At 41.5% G+C, this 22,886-nt stretch overlaps 1 protein-coding gene across 7 annotated transcripts in view; it reads left to right on the top strand.

Annotated features, from left to right (window-relative positions):
- The window catches only part of TRPM6 (transient receptor potential cation channel subfamily M member 6), a 143,246-nt gene that overhangs the window by 40,616 nt on the left and 79,744 nt on the right, over positions 1–22,886 (top strand). For 4 of the 7 annotated variants that reach the window (XM_029055527.2, XM_029055526.2, XM_029055525.2 and 1 more), the window contains exons 2-11: positions 4,530–4,609; positions 7,233–7,271; positions 11,385–11,574; positions 13,731–13,944; positions 14,834–14,958; positions 15,714–15,885; positions 20,154–20,328; positions 21,075–21,198; positions 21,613–21,685; positions 21,802–21,902. In XM_029055527.2, the coding sequence (XP_028911360.1) occupies positions 4,530–4,609; positions 7,233–7,271; positions 11,385–11,574; positions 13,731–13,944; positions 14,834–14,958; positions 15,714–15,885; positions 20,154–20,328; positions 21,075–21,198; positions 21,613–21,685; positions 21,802–21,902 (1,293 nt within the window). Of the gene's footprint in view, positions 1–4,529; positions 4,610–7,232; positions 7,272–11,384; positions 11,575–13,730; positions 13,945–14,833; positions 14,959–15,713; positions 15,886–20,153; positions 20,329–21,074; positions 21,199–21,612; positions 21,686–21,801; positions 21,903–22,886 lie in introns of those variants that run through there. The other 3 variants (XM_029055529.2, XM_029055530.2, XM_029055532.1) reach the window with 2 other exon arrangements.

Here is a 22,886-nt window from a genome sequence, read left to right as displayed (position 1 = left end):
GCAACTTGTCCAAGTCACACAGCAGGACAATGTGCAGAGCCGTGACTAGAACTCAGGTTTCCCGACTCCCAGTTCCATGCTCTTTCCATTAAGCTATGCTGCCTCCCAATAGGTTAAATTTGCTTACCTACAAATCCCATTATTATTATTAATAATATGCATATCAATGAACACTGACTGGAATTACAAAGTAATGAATGGAAAAAAGAGTATTCTATTAAAAAAATGAGCAAAGCCTCCCCCACCAACCTTCCCGTCACCATCATAAAAAAAACACCACCAAAGCAGCAACCATCTTTACTCTTAACGACACTGATGGACCAGTTTTGGTAGGTTTCAGTCCTATAAATGAAATGTTTGACTGCAGAGGATTAATGGAGCTGTTTTTATTGTCATTCCTAGACCTTGTTGCCTGCTAGCCATACCAACACATATTTGTTTCTGGAGAAAAAGGAAATTCCTGTAAATTTGGTCATAGCAAGAGAATGTAAACACCGGACAAGTGGTGGAGCTGGGATTAGAACCCAGGTCCTTCTGACTCTCAAGCCTGCTTCTAGACTGTGAGCCCGTTGTTGGGTAGGGATTGTCTCTATCTGTTACTGAATTGTACTTTCTGAGTGCTTAGTATAGTGCTCTGCACGCAGTAAGCGCTCAGTAAATACGATTGAATGAAAGAATGAGTGTAGCCATTTAGGAGAAGTATCTCCTTCCAAAGAACTTCCCTAGAACTTGAGCTCAGCACTTGAATGATACTGGTGCTTATTCAAGAGCGATTTTGAAATCTGTTGCTTAGAGCTCAGAGATTTTGGTTTTTTTTTAGTTCACATTGCTTTTCTGCCACAGCTGCTGATTCTGAAGTTGTGAATACCTTTTACATGTAGGAGAAAAAAATATTTGCTGGTAAATCACAAAGTCCCCTTCCTTAGGCAAATATATGATTTGTAGATAAAGAACAGTCATTTGATCTTCCCCTCAAAGAAATAATGGATAATTATTTTTTCACAAAACAATACCTATTGTATAATCCAGGAAATTACATATTTATTTTATGTTCCCTGTAAGAGTACTGTGAAATATTTCTGAATTTAACTTGCCAGAGAAATTATTTGTGAGAAGCCAATCCTTTTTTTTTCCTTCTTTCAATGCACTTCAGGATAATTGCTTGATTTCTGAGAACTTGGTTTCTAATACAATTCTTGGAAATTCTTCCTATTTGAATGTTATTTTTTGAACAGTCAAATCAAATACCTTGGCAGCACCATCATCAAAGCAAATCTACCCAGGCCAGATCCAGTAAACTGCCTTGGAGGGAAGAAAACTGGCCAGGCATAAATTCGAAATCTCTACCAAGATTCTCCCAGGGTGTAGGCTGTGGTAGTCTCCCAATGTATCTACCTTAAAACGACTGTAGATTTATGATGCTTACATGGATAGTATTCTCTGGTTATTTTGAAGCTAAAACTTTCTTCTACTGTTTTTCTGGATGTGGCTTTGGTTTTGGTCTTTTCAGATCCTTCTCCCTTTCTTCCTTTTCTCATTCATCTAGTCCACACCCAAAATCTAGGTGGAGAGGGAGTACTAATCAGTGGCATTTACTGAGCACTTATTGTGTTCAGAGCACTGTACTAAGTGCTTGGAAGAGTATAATACAATAGAGTTGGTAGAGACGATCCCTAGTCAAAGAGCTGAAGACCAGGTTAAGGGAAAACCTTTGCCGAGCCATAAATGTTATACTGGCCACTGTCTGAAGACCCTGGGATAGAAGGGAAAACCAAAGGGTGAGCTGTCATTTGATGAGTTGGACCTTCATTCTTCTAGGGTAGTTCTCTTCTGGTGAGAGAGGCTGCCTCCCTAAAAAAGGCAGCATCAACACTTCCCTCTGCTCTGAAGTGAGGAAGATGAAGTTTTTTTTTTTTTTTTTTTTTTTTACCATTCTCTTACCTCAATCAATCAGTGGTATTTATTGAACACCCACTGTGCAGAGGGCACTTGGGAGAGTTCAGTACACTAGAGTTGGTAGACATGATCCATGCCTACAAGGAGCTGTTTCTTGCCCCTCTCTTTTTCTGCTGATTCCTTTCTCTTCCCTCTCTGACAACAGGGCTCGTGCAGGACTGCACCAAAGACTTCAGATGATTGGGAAGGAAGTTGCCAGGACATGCCTAAGATTTGGAGCACTGCCAAAACATCAGGGAACCTGACTGAGCTAAGCGTTCAGGGAAGAACCCCATCCTCAGTATACAGTACTCCTACTTGCATTGCAATGTTTTCAATCTCCAGCAGTTACTTAGTGTCCAAACGTTTTCAGCTGTGACCACAGAGACATGGCCCTTAGGGTTCTGTACTTCTTATTGAACATGTAATTTTAGTAAACAAGTGTAGAAGAAAGCACTTAATACAGTGCTCTGTACACAGTAAGTGCTCAATAGATGCAATTGAATGAATGAAATTCTCTTCAGTTCATGCCTCAAATTTATCCCATAGTTGTTTCTGAAGTGGAATTCTATTAAAGTTTATTCATTTTAGATTTCAGAGGGATTCAAAAGAACCTGGATCACTTAGCCGGAGAAAAGGGAGTAGTCTATGGCATTCGTATGGGTACTTCCTCCTTTAGTTCAGTTAGGGAATGTGGCCCAAGACTGTGAGGATCTGAATAGCTCGTTGCGGGCAGGGAATGTGTCTACCAACTTTTCTGTTGTGCTCTCCCAAGTGTTTAGTTCAATGCTTTGCACACAGTAAATGTTCAATAAATGCTATTGATTGCACTATTGAATGATGGTATTAAGCTGGAGATGACCCTCTCTTTCCTGGCCATGCTCTCATTTCGCTCCACATCCCAAATGTATCCAACTCATCCTAATAGGGTTGAAAATGGTGTGCACACTAGACCTCACCTACTTCTTCATTAGAAAATGGAACTGGCCACCAATTCTGGCTGCCAAGTGTTTCTTTGTTGTAGTCTCTCATCCAATGAATCATCACCATCAATGGTATTTATTGAAGGCTTACTGTGTGCAGAGCACTGTACTAAGCGCTTGGTAGAGAACAGTACAGAAGAGTTGGTAGACATAAATCATAGATAGCTTTTTGCTCTCCTGGACCTTAACATCGTGCTTCCAAATGGACGAGAATGGGTGTCGTGTGAATTTTCTCTTAAGCCAGACAAGCCTCAAGAAGTGTTGAGTTGATTAGAAATAGTAAATTTATCTTCTTTTTCGTGCTTTAAGTGAAAGGTATTACTGGGGGAGTTAAGTACCTTGCAAGGTCATTGGGAAAGATATGACTGGTAAGTAAAGATTGGAACCAGCCAGTTCTGGTTTACAGAATGCCTGCAACTTGTGAATGGAGCTGGTTCCTGCCTTCCTCTGCTTTCAGATAATGAACATGTTTTGTTATCTGGTCAAGAATGTTATGCCGCTATAGCCTTTGCAATTTATCTTTCAAGTTTTCTCAGCTTTCAAGAAAATTCCTGCTACTGGGTGAATTTCTGACTAAAATCTTTCAAATTGAAGTGAGGTTTGAAATCAGTTCTACGCTGCAAGAATGTTATGCCAAATGTGAAACCGAGTTCTGGTGAATTGGAAGGGTATTCAGTCATTTTTGAAGTGAGGCTGGGAAGAGGGTCAACGGCAATGCATCACTGCTCTCTTCCAGCCCGTGAGGTCTGTCTCCCTCCCCTCCTGCAGTGCTTGCCACGCTCCTGGCTGGGGATACAGACCTCGGGCAGCACGGATCCTCCCGAGGAGCTGGGAGAGTCCCGATTGTGGCACCTCCTGTTGTGGGGGTTAGCTCCAGGTTCACCCACACAAGCTTTGTTTTCATAGCCCCATGGTCAGCCTGGGGCTCCCAAGCTTCCTGGAAAGTCCAGCCTCCCTCTTCCATGGAGCCGCCTCCGACTCCGAGGATCCGGCAACTTCATAGTTGAAAGTTTGCAGAGGGACGTTCAGGAGGCCTTATAGGATCATCTTGGTGGATTTTAACTGATTAACTAGCATTTCATAGAGCAAAATCCGCCAACCCATCATGGAACCCCTCTAGACTGTAAGCTCACTGTGGGCAGGGAATTTGGTATTGTTATATTGTAGTCTTTCAAACACTTAGTACAGTGCTCTGCACCCAGTAAGCGCTCAGTAAATATGATTGAATGAATCATTTAAACCATTCCTTCACTCCCTTGCTGAAGCCTATGCCAAGGGGATCTCCCTGACAAAACCTCTGATAGGTGTCAAATTTTTTTTAAAAATTTTGAAATCTTTTCAGGCTTCATTTGACTCATGGTGGTGCTTTCTTCACCTCTCTGCTAGAGGTGTTTGGAAATATTTTGGCTTTTGAGGCTTGACCTTAGTATTTAATTTGTCTTGCTTGATTAAATTTGGTTCAAGGTGCTTGGTCGTAGTTTTCCGTGCCAGCATTTCTAATATTTCACAGCAATTTCAGTTATAGAGGATTAGAATAATGTTTGGATTTTGGGGGTGGTGGTGGTTTGGGAAAAACATACAAATTCACTGTCATTTATAATTTCTATTCAGTCCCAGAAATCCTGGATTGAAGGAGTCTTTGACAAAAGAGAATGTACCAAAGTAATTCCCAGCTCAAAAGATCCACACAGGTATAGTATTAAATGTTTTATTATATTTAACACTCTTCTTATATTTAAAAGGTTTTATCCCTACTTGGAGGTTATTAAGACAGAGTAAGAGTCTTTGCTATATATTTTCTAATGTAAAATCACCAAATGATTTATTCAGAAGTAATACCTGGAGTTTCCAGCAGAGAGAATGTTTGAGAAAGGTAAGGGCTGGCCTAAAGTAAATTGAACTATGGCTCCCTTGCCTGCTTTCCCATTGTTCAGACTCCATTCTTATCCTCACCTAGTTCCCTTTGTTTTGTTTTTATGGTATTTATTAAATTTTTACTATATTCCAGGCACTACATTAAGCCCTGGAGTAGATGCAAACTAAGCGGGTTGACACAGTCCCTGTCCCATATGGGGCTCACAGTCTTAATCCCCATTTTACAGATGAGGTAACTGACTTGCCCAAGGTCAAACAGTAGACAGTTGGCAGAGCCGGGGTTAGAACCCAGGTCCTTCTGATTCCCGGGCCTGTGCTGTAAACACTAGACCATGCTGCTTCCCTTCCATGATTCTGTGTAGCACAGCCTGTCGTGTAGCTGGAAGAAAGTTCCCATTCATGCTCACAATTCACAGGAAATGGATACAGGCAGCTCTCAATCTAAAGAAGTTTTGGGTAAAGACCAACAGCACTTAAAATGTTTCTAGATTAGCACTCTGTTCCGCTTTACAGCCGATGGGTTTTGACTTGACAACACTAGCCTCCTTTATGGCCCTAGCTTCACGGGCACAGGTACTAGGAGGAGGGACACTGGAACTGTGGTGACAAGGGAAAGCAATTTTTAAATGCTAAGATGGGAGGTTAGGGACTGAGGTGAGACTTTCAAGAGAGGCAGGGGAATAAAGTCATTAGTCCTAAATCCTTGTAAACCTCTCTAGACTATAAGCACTATAGACTATAAGACCCTTCTAGATGAGAAGCAGTGTGGCTCAGTGGAAAGAGCCCAGGCTTCGGAGTCAGAGGTCATGGGTTTGAATCCCAGATCTGCCACTTGTCAGCTGTGTGACTGTGGGCAAGTCACTTAACTTCTCTGTGCCTCAGTTCCCTCATCTGTAAAATGGGGATTAACTGTGAGCCTCACGTGGGACGACCTGATTACCCTGTATCTACCCCAGCGCTTAGAACAGTGCTCTGCACATAGTAAGCACTTAACAAATACCAACATTATTATTAAATTCCTTGTGGACAGGGAACAGGGTTACTAACTCTGTTACACTGTACTCTCTCATGTGCTCAGTTCAGTACTCTGCACAATCAGTGCTCAATAAATACCATTGATTGATTGTTTCATTCATTAAAAGAACATTTTAGTCACAGCTGCCCCAAGATGTGCCTTTTATGAAAAAATAGCATTTTCTGTTTGGAGGATGGGAGCTCCTTTTTGAAATGATTTTCAGTGAACATAAGCTCTTACTTTCTTTTAGCACCCTTAAGATATATATTTTTATGGGCAATATTTACAAAATTGCCCATCTGCTATGAACAGCACCTTGTGCAGCTTATATACTGTAAAACAGTGAGTGTCTTCACTACTTCCTTCCTATCCATCCCCCTGGCCTTTCTTCTCTTGCAGCTTTCTTAGAAAGAAAAAAAGATTACTGACAGTTGAATAAAAAATGTGAGTTTCACTCCCAAGATGCAGAGCATCATAAATCTCCGTAATCTTGAGTCTCACTAAGTAAAGTGAATTAAAGTCAGGAGAACCTTCAGTCATTTTTTTTAAAATATAGTGACTGTGATCATTTTGAAAATTTTTTTCTCATGTGACTTTTTGAAATCTTGTTTTGAAAATTCATGGCATTATTCGCAATTAATGTCTCCATGTAGATTTGAAATGGATTTGAATCTTGAATCAATCACTGTGTTATTTATTGAGTGCTTACTATGTGCAGAACACTATAGTAAGCGCTTGGGAGAGTACAATACAACAAAATTAGCAGACATGTTTCCTGCCCATAATGACCTTATAGTCTACATCTTGACCAAAAACATGATTGGGCCACATTAAAGCAATATTGAAATTAATAGAGCTATCCAATTATTTGGGGGAAAGAGGGGTGGTAGAAAAACTTAATAATGGATTTAGATGCCTTGAGTTAGACAGAGTTTGGTAATTCTTATTCTTCTGCAACTACTCCTCCTTTCTCAATTTCCTGGTATACTAGCAGTTGACATCCTGCTATTAGAAGATTAGTAGTAGGTGGGAACAGAAAGAGCTTGGGTAAATGAAATCCACAGAGTATCTGAAGGATTTTTTTCTTACCAGACATTTATCAGAGCTGCTAAGAAGAAGCAGGCCAGATTGATGTTTCCTTCCTTTCCCTTTCCACTTTTTGGTGGAGGTGCTCAAAAGCAGTTTTAGGGCCACAGCTGGGCACCAGGATGTTGCTCATTGTGAACAGGGAGCATGTTTACCAAATTTGTTATATCGTACTCTCCCAAGTGCTTAGTACAGTGCTCTGCAAATAGAAAGCGCTTGGTAAATACCATTGACCGATTGGTTGAGAGTGAAATTCCTGTAAGCTACTTTCTGTATGTCCTTGGAATCTTTGCTAGATGTACTGATAAATTAATGGTGTCATTAATCTGCTCTTTCAGATGTACTGCAGGGTGCCAGGTGTGCCAGAATTTAATAAGGTAGGACCTGGAGCAAATTTATTTTCCCTTCATGGAAAATCGGGTGATTGTAACTGCTTCCCACTTGCCTCATTCTCATCTGTGGAGTGTTGTGGAGCACCATTGCTAAAGAGCTGGGAATTCTGTGGTGAATCAGCCTGATATGGTTTTACATCACTGAAATCTCCTTGCAGTGTGCTCTGCCATAATGCAGATTCCCTTCTCAAAAATAACGTAACGGTATAAACAAAATGCATTGCAACTGGATCTCGATTTCTTGCACAAAATGTTGTATTCATGTAATCTTCCTTCATTGCTACTAATGGGCCTTGTTTAGAAAGTCATGCAACTGAAAAAATGAGTTTCCCTGGATTCCCTTCTAGTTTCATTGGATCCTCAACTGTAAATGGAATCTTTATGCCTGTCTTTGCTTGCATGCATAGTGAATTCCTCTCAGAGAATGTCTATCTGGCATGACCTTCTTTTGTTAGTCTGTTGTTCATTTTCCCCCAAAGGGAAGACACAGAGTTCAGTAATGTTAGAATGAATTTCAGGACTCAGAGAAAATTTTCCAGCTCTCCGCTACCACACAGGATATGTATGTAGCTGCATGGCCATTACTGAAATTCACTTGTGAAACTTTTGAAAAAGAAAAATGTGGAATGGTAACAGTCTGGGCATTGACATTTCTTTTAAAATTTAAAATTTTTCCCCAGGTTCGCCAAAAATCAAAAAGCAGATGCTAATGATGTTGCTTATTCACTAGTGCTTTGCCTCCGCTCTTAGCATTTTACTATATGTGAATCTGCATGTGAATGATCAATCTTGTGAATATCTCATCTATTTATGGAAACTGGCATTCAAGATAGGTCTTTTTAACTATGGAATCTTCTGGCTCTCTGACAGTCAGAGAACTTGCAGAGGTGGGCTCAGAGGCAGGACTAGTGCCCTGTAGCTCCAAAAAGGAGAATAGTGGGGCCTAGTGGAAAAAAACACTGGACTGGGAGCCTGGAGACCTGGATTCTAATCCCCACCCCACCATCTGTCTGCTGGATGACCTTAGACAAATCACTTCTCTTCTCTGTGCCTCAGTTTTCTCACCTGTGAAATGAGGATTCAATCTGTCAAAGATATTTATTCTTTTTTTTTAAATGACATTTGTGAAGCACTTACTGTATGTCAGGCACCGTTCTAACCTCTGGGGTAGATACAAGCTAATCAGGGTTGACAGAGTCCGTGTCCCACATGGGGCTCACAGTATTAATCCCCATTTTACAGATGAGGTAACTGAGGCACAGAGAAGTTCATTCCGTCATATTTGAGTGCTTACTGTGTGCAGAGCACTGTACTAAGTACTTGGTAGAGTACAGTAGAACAATAAACAGACACATTCCCTGCCCATAAGGAGTTTATAGGCTAGAGGGGGGACTTGCCCAAGATCACACAGCAGGCAAGTGGTGGAGCTGGGATTATAACTCAGGTCCTTCAGACTCCTAGGTCCGTGCTCTATCCACTACGCCATGCTGCTTCAGCACTTACTGGGTGCAGAGAGCTGTATTAAGTGCTTGGGAGAGTTCAGTACAGTTGATTAAATATGTTCTCCCTCCCCCTTAGACCGTGAGCTCCATGTGGGACAGGGATTGTGTCCGCTCGGATTACATGGTGTCTACTTTAGTGCTTTGCACAGTGCTTGGCATGGAATAACCACTTAAATGCCCAACTTATTATTATTAATTATTTAAAATATTAATCTTGCTTAGATGGCATAAATCCCTAAAAAATTCAGTTTGGCGATTAACATTATGTTTATCCTTGGCAAATTTGCACCTCAAATTAATATTTGGGAAACTTTCGTCAAATAATATTATTGGAGGGTTTAAGCCAGCATCAGGATGATGATAATTGTGATTACTTAATACTGTCCTAAGCGCTGGGGAAGATACAAGGGGGATCACACTGGACACAACCCCTGTCCGTCACGGGCCCCAAAATCTAAGAGGGAGGGAGAACAGATATTTTAACCCTAATTTAAACATGAGGAAACTGAGACCCAGATAAATGAAGTGATTTGCTTAAGGAAGGTCACCCACATCAAGCAAGTGGTGGAGCGACGATTCGAACCCAGGTCTTCTGATTTCCAGTCCCCTGCTCTTTCCACTAAGCTGTGCTACCTCCTATTTTCAGTTTTTAAAACTGCAAATCCTAGGTTTTTCCACTTTTCATGAAAACTGGGGTTGACTCCATTCTCAAATTCTCTTTTCTGATTTTGTTTTTTGAATTTCTTTCTGGCCGTGTGCTCCCCTTTGATGTTTATGTATTTATCATATCAGTGATCTGTTTGTTACCGCCCTCAATTAATTGTTGTGCATTGGAAGAATTCATATTTGACGTTAACACTGACAAATGGTAACAGGACTTTACCTCAGGCACCACCCAGTAGGATCACAGTTTACTGCAGTACTACAGATCCTCTTTATTAAAGCAACCCCACTGACAGCAACCCCCCCCCCCCCCATACCAGGTGGCACCATCCCAGCACCATCTTTACAGCAAAGACTTGTGCCTTTTGTAGCCAAAGAAATCCAAACTCCCAAATGCTTCTGAGACTCCTCCCCTTCCCCAATCCAACAAAGTTTCCTTCAGGGTGAGCAAGTTCTTCCTTTCTTTTGCTGATAAGTATGCGGGAACATCTCTTCTCAGGTAATCTTGCTAATAGAAGGAAATTCCTCCAAGAATCTCAAAGTAAATTCCTCTCGTGGTGTAAACAGTATCGATGCCTCCCCTTTTGTTGCTAGTATGTGGGAATGCTTTCCTTAAGAGATTTTTATTTTGATGCTAGTATGCTTGAGCCCTCTCCTAGAGCAGTTCCAGAGATGACCAGAATATCTACCTTGGACGGATGTAGGTTCAGTGTGGCTATCTTGCTGTGATTATTCTGCAGCTGGCATACTGTGTGCCCATTGGTCCCCCTGGACCACTGGTAGCAGACTTTTTAAAACTTCTTTGTGAAGTTTTCACTTCCTTACTCAGTCAGCGCACTTTTTTTTTATGGTATTCATGAAGTGCTTCTGTGCCGGGCCCTGTTCTAAGTGCTGAGGTAGATACAAGGTAGCAGGTTGGACACAGTCCATGTCCCACATGGGGCTCACAGTCTTAATCCCCATTTTATGGCTGAGGTAACTGAGGCACAGAGTAGTGCCTAAGGTCACACAGCACACAAGTGGTGGAGCTGGGATTAGAATTTAGGTCCTTCTGACTCTCAGGCCTGTGCTCTATCCACTAGGCCATGCTGCTTCCATGAACATCTTCCCAGAACCTCTTATTGGAGTGCTTCTTTAGTTTTAATATGGTATTAAGTAACAGCTTATTATGTGCTATGTACTGAGCTAAGCCCTGGGGTAGATGCAAAATAATCAGACCCAGTCCCTGTCCCTGTCCCTAACAGGATTCACAGTCTAAGAGGATGAAAGAAAAGGTTCTTATCCCCCATATTACAGATGAGGAAACTGAAAGAGAGGAGTTGACTCTCTAAAGTGTAAACTCCTTGTGGTCAGGGAACATGTCACTTCCCCAGAACCTAGTACAGTGCATGGTCCCCAAGAGTTGCTTAATAAATGCTATTACTATTGCTTGTCCATAGTCACACATCAGGCAAGTAGCAGAGCTGGGACTAGAAATTAAGTCTCCAGACTTCTACTGCACTGCTCTTTCCACTAGGCCATGCTGCCTCCCTTTTAGTATGCAGGAAGCTCATTGTGGGGAGAGAATGTGTCTGTTTGTTGTTGTATTGTACTCTCCCAAGTGCTTAGCGCAGTAAGCACTCAATAAATGTGATTTAATAAAATACAATTGAATGAATACTAAGGAGTTAAGCAGTGTCAAGGGAGTTAGTTCAATTTCTTCCTGCTCCAAGGAGCCAGCCCCTTTCATCTTTCATTATAAACACCAAGTATTTTGAAATGTTGTGAAACAAAATCTAATAAGGGAACCAATCAAGTTATTAGATTGTCTTGGCCTGGAAATTATTAATTTATTATTCACACTTGGTCAGTATCCTTCAGTTAGACCACTGGGAAGGTTGCAAATTCAGTGAGTGTGCATAACATTGATGTTGGTTTTCATTTCAAATTTGAGATGTTACTGTGGGCGGTTGATTGGAGACCATTATGGGATGGACTATAGTTGGTCAGCGGTCTCTTTGGCTGCTAAGGGCCAAAGAGAAGAAGAAGAAGAATGGTCTGTTGAAAAGCACACAAAGAAAAGTCCTACTGATTCATTCGGTACTATCAACTTCCAAGACGGGGATCACTCCTACCATGCCAAGGTTCGTTAATTTTAAAAGCTTTGTCTAGTTTTAAGAAAAAATGACCTTATTCATGTCCTTGAATACAGAAAGAAGAGGTAAACACCAAATCAGACATGGGTGAGTGTCGGGAGAATTTTACTTCCTTTTAAGACTAGGGCTTTAGTCTTCTGATTGCTGTTGCCTGACCTTTATTTAAAATATATCCTAACTGAGGATTGTTTAGCATGTAATTTGAATACTTTCCATTTAATATTGCTACACACATAAATTCTTCCAGCCTTTACTCCTTAATTCACAAATGGTATTGGAACACTTACCATGTGCAGAGTACCTTCCTCCTCTCTCGCCCCGCTCCAGTCTATTCTTCACTCCGCTGCCCGGCTCATCTTCCTGGAGAAACTTTCTGGGCATGTCACTCCCCTTCTTAAACACCACCAGTGGTTGCCTATCAACCTCCTCTCAAAACAAAAACTCCTCACTCTAGGCTTCAAGGCTCTCCATCACCTTGCCCCTTCCTACCTCTCCTCCCTTCTCTCTTTCTACTGCCCACCCCGCACACTCTGCTCCTCTGCCGCCCACCTCCTCACCGTCCCTCGGTCTCGCCTATCCCGCCGTCGACCCCTGGGCCACGTCCTCCCGTGGTCCTGGAATGCCCTCCCTCCTCACCTCCGTCAATCTAAGTCTCTTCACCTCTTCAAATCCCTACTTAAAGCTCACCTCCTCCAAGAGGCCTTCCCAGACTGAGCTCCCCCCCTTTTCCCTCTGCTCCCTCTACCCCCCCTTCACCTCTCTGCAGCTAAACCCTCTTCTCCCCCCTTTCCCTCTCCTCCTCCCCCTCTCCCATCCCACCCCCTCAGCACTGTACTCGTCCGCTCAACTGTATATATCTTCATCACCCTATTTATTTTGTTTATTTTGTTTAATGCAATGTACATCACCCTGATTCTATTTATTTGCCATTGTTTTTATGAGATGTTCTTCCCCTTGACTCTATTTATTGCCATTGTTCTTGTCTGCCTGTTTCCCCCGATTAGACTGTAAGCCTGTCAAAGGGCAGGGACTGTCTCTATCTGTTGCTGACTTGTACATTCCAAGCGCTTAGTACAGTGCTCTGCACATAGTAAGTGCTCAATAAATACTATTGAATGAATGAATGTACTAAGTGCTTGGGAGAGTACAGTGCAGTGGAGTTGCTAGGTGCATCCCTGGCCACAAGGAGCTTACAATCTACAGGGGAAGACAAATATTAAATTAAATTAGAGAAGGGGTTAGTGTGTGGTTGCAGTTAAGTGTTGTTCCTCATGGCAGCATTAATGGAGAACAATTGAGGTGGTTGGGCAAACCTGGAGCAAGCCTTGTAGCCAGAGGAGCAGTGAGTTAGAATTAGCAGAAATATGTATGTTTTTCTTTTTGGCACTATATAGAATAATAAATGTCAAATGATCAAGGGCAGGCACATCAACTCGACTGTTAGATTATCAGTAGTCTAATCATTGATCAAACCAATCCTTTCCTCTCAAGCAGAGGGGCACAAAGTGGAAGAGGCATCTCTGAGTGGAGCTCCATCTACTTAAATCCAAGAGGCATCGCTGAATGGTTCAAACTCCTCCTCCATTCCACGGCCCTCTCAGTTGGGATGAGTTGGACCTGGTCTACAATTTGGAGACCTATGTTGGCCTAGATTGCTTTTGAGGATGAAGGTTACAAGCATTCCATTTCCAAATTTTGGAAATTAGTCAATAAGAATTTATCTACTTTTAATTTTTTGAGGTGAATGAGAAGATTTGTCATCCCATTCCCCATGTACATGCTCCCAGTTATAGAGACGTAGAGGTTATGGGGAAGCAGCGTGGCTCAATGGAAAGAGCCCGGGCTTCGGAGTCAGATGTCATGGGTTCGAATCCCAGCTCTGCCACTTGTCAGCTGTGTGACGGTGGGCAAGTCACTTAACTTCTCTGTGCCTCAGTTCCCTCATCTGTAAAATGGGGATTAACTGTGAGCCTCACGTGGGACAACCTGATTACCCTGTATCTACCCCAGCGCTTAGAACAGTGCTCTGCACATAGTAAGCGCTTAACAAATACCAACATTATTATTATTATTATGAAGCCGTTTCTGAAGACAGCCTTGACGTGTAGGTATTTAATATATTTATGTTGCATACCTGCTTCTAGTATATTAGAACCTCATATGACACAAAACTGGACCAGCTATCCCATCTGATGTTGAAAGAATGGAAAATGGAGCTGCCAAAACTAGTCATTTCTGTTCACGGAGGCATCCAGAACTTTAAAATGTCCTCTAAGTTCAAAAAGATTTTCAGCAATGGTTTGCTCAAAGCTGCAGAGACGACAGGAGCGTGGATAATAACGGAAGGCATCAACACAGGTATGACACATTCTTTTCTATTGTTCCCTCTTTCTTTCTTACTCTTAATTTTCCTCCATTTTGCCAGTGGGGGGTGGGGGAGGAGTTAAAGGTGTACACCTTTAAAAGCTGTGTACCATTTCTATACTCTGCAGCCATCCTGGACAAATGGGCAAATATCAGAGGTTGGTTTATAAACAAGATGAAAAACTAAGGGAACTGAAAACAAATCAGTGGTGTGAAATATTTGCCCTAGAGTGGGTCATCAACCCACTCAATCAGTCAGTGACGTTCACTGAGCGCTTACTGTATATAGATCACTGCACTAAGCCTTCGGGAGACTACAGTAAAATAAAAGTGGTAGGTGTGCTCCCTGCCCACAAGGACCTTACAGTCTAGACTCTTACTTTTTGTGTTTCTTTATTTTGCTGCAGAGATATTTGTTTCATAGCCTGTCCTGATGCAGAGCTTCGTGCAGAGTTCTAAGTCCAAGTTCTAAGTTAAAAGGGATCATGGAGTTCAGGGGTTAGATAAGGAGCATACTTGTGAGTAGTTGGAATTGCAAAGAGGTTCCTCTTTAAGTACCTTTGATCTGCATGAACCAGAAATGTTAAGACCTTGGCAGTGAGTCACTATTTCTGGGCTCCAGGGCAGCCTGTTCAATGCAGTCGGTATTTATATCCACAAGAGTCCGATCCCTCAATAATTCAGTCTTTATTTTTCTCACGTCTACAATTAACATAAAGGAAGCTTGTTGGGGAAGGGTTTTTAATGTTACCCAAAGCTAGTTGATGTTTACTCTGCATGCCTACTTTATTGACCTCATTCCACAAACTCAGGGGAAAAAAAGAGGCATGTGACACCCAGGTAGCAGAGGTTCCTGTTTAGCATTTAAACTGGTCATTGACAGGAGTGTCCAAGCACGTTGGGGATGCCTTGAAAACTTTCTCCTCTCCCTGCCTGAGGAAGATCTGGGCTGTTGGAATCCCTCCCTGGGGTGTCATTGAGAACCGGAGAGATCTTGTTGGAAAGGATGTGAGTAAAGGAATTTTTCTTCTAAGAATCTGTGTGTCCTAAGTGCTGGTGAAATGAGTGACTGGCCTTTACCTGCTTGAAAGGGAGTCTTTGCCATCTCGGGTTTAACACTTTTAATTTGAATTTGGGGTTCTGAAGAAAAATGTTGCCTTCCTTAACTTTTACAAAGTCAGTAGTAATTTTATTGGAAACAGAAGCAGCATTCTTCCTTAGCTCATTAAGTAAAGTCTCATTTTTTTTCAGAGTAATCCTTTAAGTGTTGAATATTCCCTTTAAGTGTTTAATCTTGTATAAAGGGAAAATACAATTTGTAAGCAAAGTACAAAAGCAGTTTGAAGGAAAGTCTGTGTGATGTGCTTTATACTATGTGAATGTTTCATTTTTTCCTTTAAAAAATAAACACACTGGTAAAATAGTTTTAGGGAGAATTTGCTAGCTGTTTGGTGTGGCATAGGCAAATTTTTTGAAGAACAGAATATTATGGAATGTTTTCTTAATCTGTTTTTAATCTGCGAATGTCAGTATGGTCAAGGAATAGGCATTCTGGATTCCATTTTGTAGTGTGCCTATCGGGCACTGGCACATCACTTTCTCACACCAAACAGTGAGCCTTAAGCCTAGTGCAGAAAAACCTGTTTTCAGGGCATTATTCCTTATGTGGTCCATCTATGTCCTTTACATTAGTGTCTCTACAAATTAGGCATGATGCCCTCCAATATTGTTATCTGCCAAGCTTTGTTCACTTTTGTTCCCAGGTTGTTTGTCTGTACCAGACCCTAGGCAATCCCCTCAGCAAGCTCACCACGCTTAACAGCATGCATTCACATTTCATCCTGTCAGACGATGGGACAGTGGGCAAGTACGGAAATGAAATGAAGCTCAGGAGGAACCTGGAAAGATATCTGTCCTTGCAAAAAATACACACCCGTAAGTACTGTCAGAGGTCGTGGGTTCTAATCCCGGCTCTGCCACTTGTCAGCTCTGTGACTTTGGGCAAGTCACTTCACTGTGCCTCAGTTACCTCATCTGTAAAATGGGGATTACGACTGTGAGACCCATGTGGGACAACCTGAATACCTTGTGTCTACCCCAGCGCTTAGATCAGTGCTTGGCACATAGTAAGTGCTTAACAAATACCATCATCATCATTATTATTACTATTACTGCGAGGTCTCGGTTCCTGTTCAACATTCATTCATTCAGTCATATTTATTGAGCGCTTACTGTATGTAGAGCACTGTACTAAGCTCTTGGGAGAGTACAGTATGACAATAAACAGACACGTTCCCTGCCCGCAACGAGCTTGCAGTCTAGAAGGGGGAGCTTACAGTTTAGATCCTTCTCCTGTAAATGCAGTCAATGGGAACGAGCTAAAGAAAGCATCCAATGTAAGGTTCTTGTTGGATACAGTGAGAATGATGACAGTGATATTCCTGCCATATCAAGGATGCTAATGCTGCTAGAACAGGATTGGACAAGAATTTTGCTCATCAGGTCCTTCCTCTCGACTTATTAATCCATGGTATTTATTGAGCACTCACCACTTGCAGAGTACTGTACTTAATGCTTGGGAGAGTGCAATACAATAGAGTAGGTAGTCACCACCCCTCCTTCCAAGGAGCTGACATGGATGAGGTGAAAGCCACAGTAGGGAGAGATGGGTGTTTCAACTTCAGAAGTGTGGCCACTTCTGCCCTAGGTGACTCCTTCCTAGCTCTGAGCCAAGAATGGGCAGAGTTAATGGCCCTCAACACTTTGTTGGTCTTGAGGTTGGGGCCGGCTGTGAGGATCTGAAGCTGGTTCAGAAGCAGATAAGAGACACCAGGGCAAAAGTGGCTGGCTGCCCAGAGTCAGGCTGGATTCAATTGCTTGGTTGACCAGATCTGGTTTACGGGCTCTATTTTGTATACCCCTTAACAAAACTGAGCAAATGTAGAAGAAAGACAACAGCAGTCTTGGCAACTGTTCTCTTTTTAACACACCACTCTCCGCTGTGGTATCCTCTTCAGGAAATCTTCACAAAACCTAATGGCCAAATTACATTTGAATAAGCCTTGGATTTTTTTTAAGGCTTATTGTGATTGAGAAGAGAGAGAGGAGCAGGTGGTTCAGGTTCCTTGTTTGGCCTGGAGAATGCTGCTTCAGGGCAAAGAGGAATTTAGTGCCTATTTTTGCTTCATGGATTAAAGTTAAATCCCGTACAGATCATGAAACACTCTAGTCCCTGGGGATCCGTGAGCTGTCAGTTCCCTGAAATTTCCAGCTGGCTGTCAGAAATTTGGGCAAACTCAAACTGGGTAACTCACTACTCAGAATCCCCTTTCTATCTTAAAACACCACTAGATGGTACGTCTGCATAAAGAGATGGGATTGCTTTGGGGAACTTTAAAGCATTTTGAGTCTTAACCTGAAGGTAAACCTCAGAGCATTCTGTTTAATTACAGAGAGAGAAAGAAGGGCAGTGTACAATAATAATGATGGTATTTGTTAAGCGCTTACTATGTGCCAGACACTGTACTAAGCACTGGATCTGAGGAGTCTAAAATTGTGGTCCCAAGCAGTCTTTATTTTTTATAAACCAAACCGAGTTATTCTGTAGACTCCTAAAATGGATGAATTCCTTAATTTGCTAATTATTTAAAAGATCAAGAAATTCTGTTATGTTCACGTTTTGCAAGAATATGGCAAAATGTCATTTACCCATTGAAAATAAAGTGTAATTTTTAAAAAAAATTAGATTTCCATTCCCTTCTTTTTTCCGGGGTACTAAGAATCACTCCTAGCTGCTTTGTACTGTGGCAAAGAATAGTTACAAAAACCAAATCACTGTCCTCAGGTCTCAATCGATCAGTAGCATTTATTGAGTGCTTACTGTGGGCAAACGACTGTACTAAGCACTTGGGAGAGTACAATACAATAGAATTGGTAGACACCATCCCTGCCTCTCCCCACTCTAGTCCATACTTTGCTCTGCTGCCTGGATCATTTTTCTCCAAAGCTGTTCAGTCTGTTTCCCCATTCCTCAAGAACCTCCAGTGGTTGCCCACCCACCTCGGCATCAAACAGAAACTCCTTATCAGCTTTAAAGCACTCAATCACCTTGCCCCCTCCTACCTTATCTCCCTGATTTCTTACTCCAACCGAGCCCCCACATTTTGCTCCTCTAATGTCAACCTCCTCACTCTACCTCGATCTCTCCTAACTCACTGACTTCTCGCCCACATCTTGCCTCTGGCCTGGAACACCTCCCTCTTCATATCTGACAGAGGCTCACTCTCTCCACCTTAAAGCCCTATTGAAAGCACATCACCTCCAAGAGGCCTTCCCTAAGTCCTCATTTCCTCTTCTCCCACTCCCCTTCTGCGTCACCTTTGCACCCTTTATTCACCCCTGCCTCGGCCCCACAGCACTTATGTACGTATCCGTAAAGTATTTATATTAATGTCTGTCTCCCCCTCTAGACCTTAAACTTGTTGTGGGCAGGGAATGTTTCTACCAATTCTACTATATTGTGCTCTCCCAAACACTTAGTATAGTGCCCTGCACACAGTGAGCCTTCAATAAATACAATTGATTGATTAATTAAATATACTGGAACTGTCTGAAATGTGGCCAGAGGAACTGACTTTTTAAACTGCCTGAAAAATATCTGCTGAAACCTCTGTAAAGTTGGATGAGTAGATTTCAAATCCTTTTCATTATTCCATAATCTAATGAGTCTCATGAATGAACAGTGATCTTTATTATCTATACTATAAAACTTTCATTTTGTAAATGAATTCTGTGTCGCACTAATCCTGAATGCATCATTACATCAAGTGATACGAGTACACCACAACATTCTAGGTAAATACTTCAAGACTTGTTCCTTCTGAGGCTGATATTCGTGTATAAATGTTATTAAGAAAGTTGTTGCTAAAAAAAAAATACTAACATTTTTATTGTTAGTCTTTTAGTTATTTCTGGTATGTACAGCATTAAGTATTTTCTGGCAAGAGTAACTGTACAAACATCCAAGTTGACAAATTACAATTTTTGCTATGGTGCTAAACTGACCAAGTGTATTTATCTAGTTTTGCTGGTGGTCCTCTCACAAACATGAAAAATTATTTGATTGCTGTCTGGGAGACAGTAGGAGCTTGGCTTTTTGGAGAGACTGAGACTTTGTCAGTGACGATCGTATTTAAGTGATGCTGACCACATTCTTCTGGTGTGCTTGACAACTATATTTCAATGTGGAAATGGCTAACATCCTAGACCAACAGTTATACTGACACAACATGTAAAGGAGCTTTCTTTGATAATCGAATATTATATTTTATTTGAAGTACATTTCATCTAATTACACCAATTTAAAATGAATACTCCAAAGCTATGTTTGCTCTTTGAGGCTGTCTTAGGGTACACATAAAATTTAAGACATGAATTAATTTAGTACATCCTGGATTTGAAAAACAGTAGCAATATTAAGTGTTTGTGTAAATAGTAAAACTAATATAACCAATAGGACTTCAGGGTTATAATGACACTATGCTTTGAGGAAATGTGTAGACACCCCATGAAAGATATTTTCATATTATGGATGAATGTCTGGCTAGCTCTCATGCAAATCATGAATGGCCTTTGTGCCCGGAACCTAAAATACATTGTATAGACTTAAAAAGAAATAAGGTAGCAGCAGGCCCAAAATACATTTATTATTTCCTGCCTCTTTCTATTCTTTTTATGTTTTGTTTTTGTAGTAGTATGTGTTTCTGGGAGAACTCTTAGACTATTTGCTGCAGGCAGATACTTGTGTTTTTCTGGCCTCTAGCTAAATTGGGAGCAGTAAGAGAAGGCGGGAACGGGCAGGAGGGGTTTGAAGGTGATATTAGTAAAATGTGTGTGAGGCAAAAGCACAATGTTGCAGACCAAATTTCTGCAGGCTAATCATTTTAGAAAGTGATTTGCAAGGCCGCTGGCTTCCTTTTTGAAATGAAAAGGTTCCTTTTTTATTTGAATGGCAAATAAGCACCTGTACAGTACACACTGTGGAAAATTGGTTATCGAGAAAAATAGCATTCCTCGGAAACTTTTCTTCACGGTCGTCCTAGGGGTCCCAGTTGACAGACTGCTGCATGTGATAGACAGGTGCGAGATTTGAGGCTGAGACTGCTGTCATTGGTAATGGCTTGGTTGTGTGTAATTTGAAACAGGCATGGGCCAAGGTGTACCAGTGGTGGGCCTGGTGGTGGAAGGAGGCCCTAACGTGATCCTCATGGTGTGGGAGTATGTGAGGGACCAGTCCCCTGTTCCTGTGGTGGTGTGTGAGGGCACGGGCAGAGCTGCAGATCTCTTGGCATTCACCCACAAGCACACAGCCGATGAAGGGTGAGTTTGACAACAGCTCCGCAGGGAGCTTCTTATGTTGATCGAGAGCAATCCAGGCCATAGAGTTGTGCAGGAGCCACATTTGGGTGGATGAAGCATCCTTGAAATTAAGAGGGGCAGACTGCAGGCACTGGTTTCCAACCTGGGGCTAACATGTGCCCTGATCCATTCAAATATGGACTCCCCCCGGCCCCCACAGCCCAGCAGAAACACTCATGTCTCAGTGTGACAACCATAGGTCTTATTGTCACCAACTGAAGATAGTACTCCGCTTAGAAAAGAGCCGCTTTATTCAGGAGACACCTACCTGGCCCATTCCACTTTATTGTTTTTAATTGAGGCAGCAGTCACCGAATCTCATGAGGTATAATCTCCTAATTTCAAAAACGGAATCTTTGGGTTACTCTTTTGAAATTGGACTCCACATAAATGAAGACCAGGACCAAACCAACTCCAATGCCTCTCCTCAGCTGTTCTTGGTTGACTTCCTCTTAAGATTGCATGACCTCTAGGGCTGGTTGTGCTTTTCACTTCTCTTCTGTTCCCGAGGAGCCTCGTACAGTGCTCTGTAGGCCCTCGGTAGGGGCTGTTGGTAGTGATGATGAGGATGTTTGCGCTCTGCACATTTTCCTTCCCAGCCACTCTTTCCGGCTGAAAGCTTTCCAAGCGCTCACGTTTCCTTCTCATATCTGTTTTTTGTCCTTGTTTGGACAAGGTCAAATCATTTCTTTATATTCTTTCCCCAGGCAACTACGCCCTCAGGTGAAGGAGGAGATCATTCATATGATTCAAAACACTTTCAATTTTAGTCCTAACCAGTCCAATCACCTATTTCAGATTCTAATGGAGTGTATGGAACATAGAGAATCTGTGAGTACCATGGACTTGGAAATCTGCATTTTTCTAGACTAACCATTATAGTTGTCATAAGTGTATTATTGTTTTTATGTACTTTTTAAATTTGAATTTTGGGGCTTTTTTAATGACAATTTTGAATCCCCTCACCCCAGATTAGTAAGTCAACAACAATTTATTGCTGGACCCACAACATACAGACCATTGTACTAGATATTTGGGAATACATTATAAAGAAGAGATTCTATCACTCCTTTTAAAAGTATTACAATCTAGTAGAAAAACAGACAAACACTTAATCATTAATGGTTTTGTTTGTGTCTATGTGTGCAAGCCATGTTCTTAGAATACTAGCCCCAGAAAGTGAAGATGGGATCTTTCTAAAGGGAATTTCTCCATTTCTCAATATTGTGTTTTTTTAACTGACAGATCACTATCTTTGATGCTGATTCAGAGGAACATCAGGACCTTGATTTAGCAATCTTGACAGCCCTGCTGAAAGGTAAGTACCTGACAAGGCTTCTAGCCATTTCCCAATAATACTCAAATCTTTGACTTGTACTTCTGTAGAAGGAAAAGACCCATATTCTGTTTGAGTGTGCCTTTCCTTTTTGCTAGGTACAAGTTTGTCCGCATCAGATCAACTAAGCTTGGCTCTGGCCTGGAACAGAGTGGACATTGCAAAGAAACATATTCTTGTTTATGGACAGCATTGGAAGGTACAGTTTAACTATTTTAGTTTTGATCATGCATATCCTAGCTCTGAAATGATAATGGTATTTATTAAATGCTTACTATGTGCCAAGCACTGTTCTGATTGCTGGGGTATATACAAGATAATTAGGTTAGACACAGTCCCTGTCCGACATTGGTCTCACAGTCTAAATGGGAGGGAGAATAGGTTTACTTTATGGGTATTACTATCATTCTCTGTTTAGTGTGGGCAATGAAGGCCTTCATTATGGGGTTCCTAAGGTTATTTCTAATTAACGCTGTTCATGTGTTTCATTATTGATCTTATTTTAAAATCAAAGTTCCATTTGTTGACTTTACTTCTAAAACTCCTTATTGGGACTCAGAAATCATTACAGTTCCTGTAAGTCTAAAAGATAAGAACATTGATTAATTCGCTCATTCATTAGTACTGAGTTGCCCGGGCACATTCACTGCCCCCAAAGAGCTTACAATTTAAATAGGAGAATACAGGCAGGCACCCATATGGAAGGAACAAGAGGAAAAGCTGATGCAACTGATAACAGCAAAAATGAGCAACAAATACATAATATGGGATAAATCAATCCATAGACGCCTAAATACTAAGGGTGGCATTTTTGATTACATGGCCGGGGAAGTGGGGATTTCACTGGGAAATGTTTTCTGGTAAAATGACTTTTCAGGAGAACTTTGAAGATGGGGAGAGGTATGGCCTGGGAGAGTTATAGAGATAGGTCATTCCATGAAGGGAGAAAGGTGAAAACAGTATGTCAGAGATGGGAGAGCTAAAAGTGAGGCAAATATTGATTTTAGTCAATTGAGTCAAATAGTTAAAACCAGTCTCTGGGGAATGAGGGCAAATGCAGTACCAGGAGATTGGGCTCAAACTCTCAAGAAATATTAGAAGTTTCCAACTCACCATTATTGAATTTTGATCAATCCATAACATTTATTGAGCACCTATCATTAAGCAGTTGGGGAAGTACAAA

This window comes from Ornithorhynchus anatinus, chromosome X5 (genome assembly GCF_004115215.2).
Source record: "Ornithorhynchus anatinus isolate Pmale09 chromosome X5, mOrnAna1.pri.v4, whole genome shotgun sequence".
Classification (NCBI taxonomy): Eukaryota; Metazoa; Chordata; class Mammalia; order Monotremata; family Ornithorhynchidae; genus Ornithorhynchus; species Ornithorhynchus anatinus.
Note: the sequence above shows the minus strand (reverse complement) of the source record. Positions and strands in the feature narration are given on the sequence as shown.